The sequence below is a fragment of the Colobus angolensis genome, unplaced genomic scaffold, assembly GCF_000951035.1.
Source record: "Colobus angolensis palliatus isolate OR3802 unplaced genomic scaffold, Cang.pa_1.0 Scaffold448, whole genome shotgun sequence".
NCBI lineage: Eukaryota > Metazoa > Chordata > Mammalia > Primates > Cercopithecidae > Colobus > Colobus angolensis.
In genome coordinates this window covers 393,342-403,788 of record NW_012117910.1, presented here as the reverse complement: position 1 = coordinate 403,788, position 10,447 = coordinate 393,342, and the positions used below count along the sequence as shown (strand labels likewise).

The 10,447-nt window shown below is 41.7% G+C and overlaps 1 protein-coding gene across 1 annotated transcript in view; it reads right to left on the bottom strand.

Moving 5' to 3' along the window:
* The window catches only part of MTMR3 (myotubularin related protein 3), a 159,464-nt gene that overhangs the window by 23,676 nt on the left and 125,341 nt on the right, over positions 1 to 10,447 (bottom strand). The window contains exons 8-11 of the mRNA XM_011957708.1: positions 8,791 to 8,887; positions 4,983 to 5,096; positions 636 to 841; positions 306 to 378 (exon numbers count right to left, since the gene is read on the bottom strand). Coding sequence (XP_011813098.1) covers positions 306 to 378; positions 636 to 841; positions 4,983 to 5,096; positions 8,791 to 8,887 — 490 coding nt within the window. The remainder of the gene's footprint in view (positions 1 to 305; positions 379 to 635; positions 842 to 4,982; positions 5,097 to 8,790; positions 8,888 to 10,447) is intronic.

The following is a 10,447-nucleotide window of genomic DNA, read 5'->3' as shown; positions in this document are numbered from 1 at the left end:
TTTTTTTTTTTTTTTTTTTTTGAGATGGAGGCTCACGCTGTCACCCAGGCAGGAGCTCAGTGGCGCCATCTCAACTCACTGCAAGCTCCGCCTCCTGGGTTCACGCCATTTTCCTGCCTCAGCCTCCCGAGCAGCTGGGACTACAGGCGCCCGCCACTGCGCCCGGCTAATTTTGTGTATTTTTAGTAGAGATGGGGTTTCACCATGTTAGCCAGGATGGTCTCGATCTTCTGACCTCGTGATCCGCCCACCTTGGCCTCCCGAAGTGCTGGGATTACAGGCGTGAGCCACCGTGCCCGGCCAACTTCATTTCTACACCTGTCGTCCTTTCATGAAGCCTGGCATTTCCTGCCATGGTCTGCAGATACTGCAAGTCCCCTATTACATACACACTCCATTTTTGTCACAATGGCAAGAAAGACAACACACACACTAATATCTTGATTGAGGTTTGAAACAAAGGGTTTTCTGATTCTCCACCAAGACCCATGACTCTTCAATCAATCTCATCAAGTGAAGCTCTGCACATTCACTTCTATAAAAGTAAATCTATGTCTTGTAAGGAAAAGGCCATTTCAAGAAAAGGTTCTTAGATGCTATAAAAATTATCGCCATGGGTCCAGGGAGCACCTTACCGAACTCCACGTCAGAAAGGTCTCCCCCATTGGGAAAGTCTCGAGAAGTGTTTCTAGTTGACAGCTTGCTGCCACTCGATCGGGAGTCAGAGGCACAAGCTTTGGCTACTGACTGTACCAGATGCTCATCATCTGCATTTCGCCAGCCCCACCAGCTAACCTCTGGCTGTCCACAGCGGGCAATGACAGCTCCATTGCTCTGGTGCCTGTGTGAGGAATAAGAGACAACAACTGTACCCATTCAGATGCTCTCTGTACTCACACAAAATAGATTTTAAGTGCCTTAATGAATAGTCTAATTCTAGGTAAGTGTTAGGTCAGCTTCAAGTCGTCTCAGTATTAAAGAGGGTAGAAATCTTACACAACCAACAAGAACAACAAAACCTGTGTGTCTTTCTCAATGATCGTAACATCACAGAGATCCCTGTAAAGTTACCAAAAAATGACTAATGGATCAGGCAGCGAGGCTCACATTGCAATCCTAGCACTTTGACAGGCTGAGGCAGGAGGATCGCTTGAGCCCAGGAGTTTCAAGACCAGCCTGAGCAACATAGTGAGAACCCATCTTTATAAAAAAGTTGTTACAAATTAGCCGAGCATGGTAGCACATGCCTGTAGTCGCAGCTACTCAGGAGGCTGAGGTGGAAGGATCCCTTGAACCCAGAAGGCTGAAGCTGCAGAAAGCTATGATTGTGCTACTGCACTCCAGCACTCCAGCTTGGGTGACAGAGCAAGACCCCATTTCCAAAAAACGACAAAAAAAATTAATGTGTACTCTTAGCAAAAATAAACATTCGTAACTTAATCTACAGATACTACACTAATTCTGCTACCAAATAGTGAAATCTGCTACCTTTTTAATGCTGAACCAAGAGCCTGCCTCTGGGAATAAAACATTTACCTGGCCCACAGTGAATTGCTTTACAAAAATCCTTTACCAAAAAAATCCTAAGATTTCATGAGTCACAAACTGCTCTTATAATAGGCAGATAGCTCAATGAGCCAGCTACCCTTCCTAGGGCTCACAGAAAGAGAATAAGAACATCAACCTCAGAAAACCATACTCTGACATATCCTTTTCCATTAGACAGACCAGAAATCACAGTCTACTTTAAGGTGCTATTAAAACCCAGACTTTTCCTAATTAGGCAATTTTAACCAATAAAAAGTTAGAAAAATTATATTACTTGGCAGTAAAGAGCAATAAAGTTCTGATACAGGCTAGAACACTGATGAACCTCAAATATGTTATGCCAAGTGAAAGAAGTCAGTCACAAAAGGCAACTTATTGTATGACAATTTACATGAAGTATCCAGAATAGGCAAATCTATAAAGACGAAAGTAGATTTGTGCATGTGGTGACTATTATAAACTCTTAGTTACTTAAGGGAGCTTGCCTAATTCTAAGTTGGGGTTACTTATAACGATTATGTTTCTATATAAAACTGAAGCACTCTATGTTTTAGTAGCAGGGGCTTTATCCATTGGACATCTTAATTATTCAGGGCTCAGGTGATTGGGTTGCCCTGTGAATGGGTTTTTTGGGACGATGAAAATGTACTACAATTTGTTTTTAATCCTAAAGCTCACAAATAAATTAAATTTGGCACTAATCAAATTCCACTGAAATCACCAGTTTGCTTGTAGTTTTTAAATCCTCCCTCCCTGGGAGACAAGTAGCTATAAGTACTTGTGTATTGCCAACATGCTCAACTGGCTCACGTGTTGAATGGGGCCAAAACAGAAAAAATCTCAAGGATTCTTTATAAAATGCCTCCTAGCAAATAACAGGCACTGGGCAGCCACTGAGCTGAATGACTCCAAACCACGCACAAGAGGCTGGTTGGGCCTTTCCTGAGCATCCTCTTCTTCAATGCTTCCCAGCGGTATCCAAGAGGAGCAGTAGGTGGCGCTCTTCAGCCTGGATCTTGGGTTTTAGGGGCCACTGCGCATTACAGGAGCTATTAGATTTCAACTGGGCTATTGCAATAAACAATTATGTTTTCTACAGTCTAAAATGCTTCACACTACATGAAAGATAACTCAAACACTACAGTTAAAAATCACTGAAGGAATGCATTCCTATCACTAACAGAACCAGGCAAAGTATAAAAATTATGATGTCCAACAGATAAAGCCCTCACTACTAAAACCCAGAATGCTTCAATTTTATAGAAACATAATTGTTTTAAGTAACCCCAACTTAGATTTAGGCAAGCTCCCTTAAGTAACTAGGAGTTTATAATAATCACCATATGCACAAACGAAAAAGTTGTGAACTGCACTACAGATGGGCACCCTTCACACCATCTTGCTGTGGTTACAGCAATCTCTGCCTTCAGTAATAAATCCAATTAAGTGCTCTCTCATCACAGTAGGACAAAGCCCTAATCAAGCACTGGTTCAGCATGGTGCTGTCAAGTAACTGCTGCTGGCAACCTCAGGAATCATGACCCAGTCTACAGACAACTAAATCCAGGAAATGGATGTCAAGAGTCACAGGCATCCTGCCTCCTAGGCTGGCAAAGCAGAGCACGGTGGAGGGTCCCAAACATTCTTCCACACACCCCTTACAAAGCTCCCAAATAATACAGCAACCCAGTTTGGATCTTAGCAATACAAGACACATGTTCTGAGACAGAGTCTAGTTCCAGGAAAACTGCCTGATTTTGCATGGATTACTACACCAAGAACTTTAACTTCTGATCTTTTGAGACTTCTCTGAAAAACTGCAAATAAAAATTTTCATTTATATATCCCCTTGTGTCTCTAGAAAAAGGGGGGAAAACCTAGGGTGCATGCCCTCTAGAATAAATTTTAGAAGGGAAAAAAAGGCTTCCATTTTTATTACATTCGAAGAAGTTTTTCTTCAACCAGCCCTCTTAAGTTTCTCTTCCCAAAGGGAGAATTCACCTAAAGCCTCTTATTCTGCAAATGAGAGTACTTTACCCCTTTTGGTCAAAGTCAGCAAGCCCCGCAAATGCCAGGGCTGCTGACCTAACACAGCTGTTGGCCAGAGCAGCAACTGGCTGCTTTCCCCATTCCAGCTGAGCTGATCATTGATAAGACTCATAAATCCCTTCAGCTTTCACTACTCTCTAGTTCCTGTAGCATCCTTACCACTTGAATGACAGGCAAATTTGGTGACTGACTTTTCTAGGACTGTCTGATAACAACAGTGATGAGAATTGAGACTGAAAATGTAATGGGTTCCACTGGGCCAAAGCAAATACATTTCCATCTCTCTCCATTCAGAGTGGGTATCAGAATTTGCCTTTAGTAAACTAAATGAACAAGCTGGTTACCTCTGTAGGAATTCCACAAGGAGACAAATCCCTTCCTACAATCTCAATATTTCAGTGGAATGAAGTTTCTAACTGTAAGCCACTGGATTGGCCCAACTCAGGGAGAGTCCAAAAAGCCGGCAAACTGGGAAAATGAAATGGAGAACGTAAACATTACAAAGAGATGACATCCAAAACATTTCCAGAATAAGAAGGAAGGACTTCTTTAAAATTTAATAGGATTCAGTGAGAACTGAGCTATTCCCTGAATTATAAAAGCAGCACTCAAGAGACATAACCTAATCCAAATGTTGGTACAGAAGCTCAGTGTTTATAGGCCCTCATTCAGAACCAGAACATATCTACAAAACAAGAATTATCATTCCCATTGTATTCATTAGGAACAGACTGAAGTCAGTTAGGGAATTTATTCAAGGTGCCTTAGCAAGGAGTGTAAGAATATACCTGAACTCAGACCTGTGACTCCAAAATCTGTGCTCCATCGCCATGCCACCATCCCCATCTAGAACTTGCATCCCTTGGCTCTCATGCCTCTGATCACTGAAATCTTCTATCTAGTCATGCCTCAGGCTTCTTCTCTAAATGGTTCCTCTTGAAACAGAGTTCTTCCACATGTCAACGTTTCAACCACAAAGACAATCAGAGCTAACTCAACTCTATATTCCCAACGCTCACTTTCAGAGACTCATCTCTCAATCCAAAAGCCCTGCTAACAGCTGAAGCTAAATGCTTAGTAGGCACATTAGCTTCACAGAATGTCAGAAGGATGTTGAAATAGCAAGTCCAGCCACTTTACAACTAAAACTTCCTTAGCTGTTTCAAATGAACCACCAGCTAGTATTCTGAATGCAGTCAGTACTGATGTGTTACTGGAGGAGAAGCTTTAGCAATAAGGAAGTACAGCCTTGCCTAGCAAGTTCTCTGAACCCTCCCCACCCTCCCCACCCTTCCCAGGTTAGCAGCAGCAGCAGCAGAGGCAGCAGACCATATGCAGTAGGCAGCAGCATCAGCCCAAGCTGGGACTGGTCCAGTTTAACTTACCTGTAGACGACGGCAGGGATGCGCTTCCAGGACCTGAAACTTGCTACACTTTCTAGTTCTTTGTCAGTGATCCAGGCAGGCACTATGAGCTCTTGAGGATAGCTACCACATAATCTAAAGAGAAGATGAGAAGTGGGGAGAGTCAAGGGGAGATGAGAGGAAGAGAGAAAAGGGGAGAGAGAGACACTAGGTGAGCCAGCATAAGGATGATGATCTCACTGCCACAGAGCCAGTTAAAGGCAATGAGGTGCTTTACTTGAGTTTCGGTCTCCTCAACAGAATGGGTTACCTTAAGTGTGTTTTGTTTTGTTGCCTTAAATGTTTACTTATGTGTATACAACAAGTGATACTATTTTGGATTGTTCCACTTGATGCTACCTTTTGGCTATCAATGAAAATAAAAGGGAGTCAAGAGTCAGTCTCTTTATACTTCATTACAACTCTTCTGCTGCAGCAAGTACACACGTTATTTCTAAATACATGAGCACCCAGTCCAATTACAGAACTGAGTCTGTGTCAGCTCTACCAGACCTTCAAGGAAGGACAAAAGCCCACAATTTCACATTTCCAGAGACTTCGCAGGATTAACTCATTCTTTGATTTGAACCAAAGAGGGTGTCGTCCTTATAGGTAACAGGTGCAGCTATGGGTATGCAAAACCAATACAAGCCAGCCTATTTGCATACACAGCCTCAGTCCCACCAGGTTAGTAATGTGACTAAGCTATTAATCATAATTTCCATAAAACATACTTCAGAACAAATTATACTCGGGGCTAGGGGGTAAGCTTTCTTTTAATTAGGGAAGATCCTAGCTGCAGTCAAGCTAGTATCCTGGGAAGCAATACTTCCGACACATTTTTACTTACAGGACAATGTCTCTCTCTGGATACTCCTATCTTCTTTTTTCAATAGTGAAAGCAATAAGGCCTTTAATCCAAATCCTAAAACACACAAACTCCACCAACACCACCAACCCCCTGCCCTAGCCTATCCTATACATACGGGAAAGCACAGAAAAACACAAAATGGCTTAGGTGTTGGGGGTTTTGATAATTTTGCACTAAATCTCTCCTGTTCTCAACTTCCAGAAGATTAAGTCTCAGGAATTTAAAAGCCACTGAACAAAGAGAATGGCTATGACTAAGAGTAGCCATACAAACCTATTCACAAACTCTTAAAAATAAGCTGGGACCCAGTAATGACGGTTAATATCTAACCATGAATCTCATTCCCTTTAGTACGTATTAAACTCAAGAGTAAATTTGGCTCTCACTCTTCCCTTGTAGTAGGAAGAACTTTCAACATCCTATTGTTTCCCACTCGCCCACCTCCTCGTTTTGTCTTATGGTGGTGATAACATCCTAAAGACTGGTTCTGAGGTGTAACTGGTAAACTCCTTGGGACAATTTTGCTCTGTTACCTGGGCTAGAGAGCAGTGGAGCGGTCATGGTTCACAGCAGCCTCGACCTCCTGAGCTCAAACAACTCTCCCACTTCAGCCTCCCCAGTAGCTGGGACTACAGGAATGCACCACCATGCCCAGCTAATTTTTTTTTCTTTTTTTGAGACAGAGTCTCGCTCTGCCGCCCAGGCTGGAGTGCAGTGGCATAATCTAGGCTCACTACAAGCTCCACCTCCCGGGTTCACGTCATTCTCCTGCCTCGGCCTCCCGAGTAGCTGGGACTACAGGCGTCCGCCACCGCACCCGGCTAATTTTTTGTATTTTTAAGTAGAGACGGGATTTCGCCGTGTTAGCCAGGATGGTCTCGATCTCCTGACCTCATGATCTGCCCGCCTCAGCCTCCCAAAGTGCTGGGATTAGAAGCATGAGCCCACCATGCCCAGCCAAATTTTAAAAAAATTTTCTGTAGAGATGAGGTCTCACTCTGTTGCCCAGCCTAGTCTCAAACTCCTGGACTCAATCAATCCTCCTATCTTAGCCTCCCAAGAAGTTAACTTTTAAAATCCATATTAATTAGGGGATTATTTTCCAACAACTCTGTCTTAATTCACAGTTTTTTAACTTGATCTAATTTTCTAAACATTCTGTTCACTGTCCTATAGGTACTATACTCCCAGTAGTCAGTTCTTCAGTACCTACTTAGTTGTGGATAAACAATTTCCAGTACAGGTTACACTCAGGAAAGCCTAATGCAGCCACAGGCTCTCTGAGGCCGCCCCCTCATCCAGTATTCACCCTCTTTCTTTGCTCTGACTCGTCACTGAGAACAGGCAAAAGTATAAAAAGTCTGCAGCGCCCAACTCTTCAAAACACCCTAGGTTCTTAACTCCCTGGAGAAGGTCCACATTAAGAACTGTCTACAGCAATTAGCTATAGCTTTTCCAGTGAAAACTGAAACACTCGGATAGCTAGCCACAAATAGACCAGGAAAATGGCTATCATAATTTGAGACAGCTAAGAGGACCACAGAATGATCAGTTATACAGGGAAAGGTAGGAGAAGGATATATTTAAAGATTTAAGATATTTAACTATCCTGGACAATTTTGTTTTATAGAAATTTGGATCACCAAAATCACAGTAGTAAACTGTCCTCCCCCACCAATGCACTTACACATTTTAAGGAAATGGGTAATGGCTAAATGGTTACATAATTTTTTATTTTATTTATTTATTTATTTTTTGAGACAAGAGTCTCACTCTATCGCCCAGGTTGGAGTACAGTGGTGCAATCTCAGCTCACTACAACCTCCACCTCCCAGGTTCAAGTAATTCTCCTGCCTCAGCCTCCCAAGTAGCTGGGACTACAGGCGTGCACCACCACGCCCAGCTAATTTTTGTATTTTTAGTAGAGACAGGGTTTCGCCACATTGGCTAGGCTGGTCTCAAACTCCTGACCTCAGCTGATCCGCCTTGGCCTCCCAAAGTGCTGGGATTACAGGTGTGAGCCACCATGCCCAGTAAAATGATGGTTACATTAATATTTAATGGTTAAATGATCACAGCAGTGAAGTTGGTTTTAGAGCAACATATTAAAGGACAGAATAATACAGATTGAGCATCTTTAATACAAAAATCTGAAATGCTCCAAAATCCGAAACTTTGAGTGCTGACATAACGCCACAAGTGGAAAATTCCACACCTGACCTCATGCGATGGGTTGCAATCAAGTCACAGTCAAAACTTTTTGTACAAAACATCATGTGAAGTTATTTAAAATATTGTATAAAATTACCTTCCAGCCTTGTGTATAATGTGTGTGTGAGACAAAGAATTTTGTGTTTAGACTTGGGTCCCAAGCCCAAGATAATCTCATTATGTTCATGCAAATACTCCAAAACCTGAAAAAAATCCAAAATCTGAAATATTTACAGTCCCAAGAATTTCAGATAAGGGATACTCAACCTATACTTATGTCTATTTCACAGCACTTGGAGTAAAATTACAGTCATAAAAACTAGTTCATAAATGTTTTGTCACTGCTTATGAGACCACTGATCCTATCTCTAATGTGATGCCAAGTGGTGATGAGAAAAATGGTAACTGCCTGCCTACTGGTAAATACAATATTATCTAGACACGCATGTACCAGAAAAAACAGAGGCCTAAAGGGGGTAGAAGGGAAGGTTCTAGGATCCTGTTAAGTAAAGATCACTTTCCACTCCAATGATAGCAATGGGAACAGAAGGTTCAATAAATACTCTGAAGATCATATGCCTTTAGATTTAATAAATAAAACCATTTCAAAGAAAAACTCTAAGTTCAAATGTTCTGCCACATGAGAATTGTGGTTTCTGCAAAGGCACTGGCTGTGACACATAGTCCACAGGGACCCATATAACTCACCTGTACTTCTCATTGATGTTGGAAATCCTCCAGGCGTTGTTCATATCAAAACCCATCCTCTCCACCTCGTTTTTAAACCTTGAAGTTACATGCTCCCCTAGAGGCCAAGGATAAACAGCAGAAAGGAAGAAATGAATACCATTTTGCAAAACAGGTGGAACAAAAACAAAGAAATATATATTATATATTTTACATATATGGAAATATATATTTTTTACATATATGGAAATATAAATATATTTTGAGACAGAGTTCCACTCTGTCACCCAGGCTGGAGTGCAGTGGTGTGATCTCGGCTCACTGAAACTTCCACCTCCCGGGTTCAAGCGATTCTTGTGCCTCAGCCACCCAAATAGCTAGGATTACAGGCGCATGCCACCATGACTGGCTAATTTTTGCACTTTCAGTAGAGATGGGATTTCACCACATTGGCCAGGCTGGTCTCGAACTCCTGGCCTCATGTGATCCGCCCGCCTCGGTCTCCGAAAGTGCTGGGATTGCAGGCGTGAGCCACTGAGCCCAGCCTGTGTATTTTTAAACGTAGGAATTGTATAAATAATAAAAGTAACATATTATATAGTTTTAGTTTAGAAAGATCCCTGTAAGGTGAAGATTATAAAGAGGAAAGAAATTAATTCTGATCAAGAGTTATGTTATCTCATCTAATCCTTACAATCTACTCTGGGAACAGGATCACTAAGCTCATTTTACAAAGGACAAAATTAAAACAGAGAAGTTATTATGGCAGGCCTGTCTGGCCCCAAAACCCATGCTCTTGTCCTACAACACTGGCTACTTGCCTACTTCCACACTCAGACTGACAGCACACTTAGTAAGAAATAAAATCAATAACAAGATCACCACGAGCAGCAAAACAGATCTATAATTCCTTGTCCAAAACCCTTTGGTTCAAATTTTAGAATCTGAGAGTTTTCCAAACTTTCAAAAGGTAAAACAGTGCATATATTATAATATTAGGCTCACATGCTTAACAAGATCTCCTTAAACAAGTATTAATATTTCTTTCCTGAAAGATATGTATCATTCACACGAGGTGGGATAAATAAAGCAACAAAATAGCCTCATGGCAGCTCAGATCAGGTCCAGCCAAGACACCAAATAGTGAATGAAAAACATTCTGGTTTCCAGAGCCTTTTAGATGATGGAATTGCAGGTTAACAGGTCATGGAATCATAACTGCCAGCCAGGAATCTCAGGAAACACCATACTACTAAGTGCTGATTATTTGCAAGAACAGCCACCCAAGCTGGTATAATCTGGCTATATTTGCCCTAATGAATCTGGTTTTCTCTTCCTTAAGAAAGCAAAACAAAGGTAGGAATGAAGCTAACATGAATTCAGTAAATCTGAAATAGCTTTCTTCCTTGAAAACATACACAGCCTGAGGTCAGTATGTTATTTTAAAAAATATTAAGCAGTACCTCTAATATACAGTGGTGCAGCTTGTAAAATAAGTGCTAGCAGTGCTGGAAGAAACCACAACAACAAAAGCACAAAACAGACTTCACTTTGGTGATCAAGGTATAAAGCTTTGTTCTCCCTGGGAGAGGAGCTACAGAATAGGAAACAGCAATTACTTGAATGAAAGACAATTCTGTTAAACTACTTTCCCATTTAAACTGCTTTTCTTGAGCTC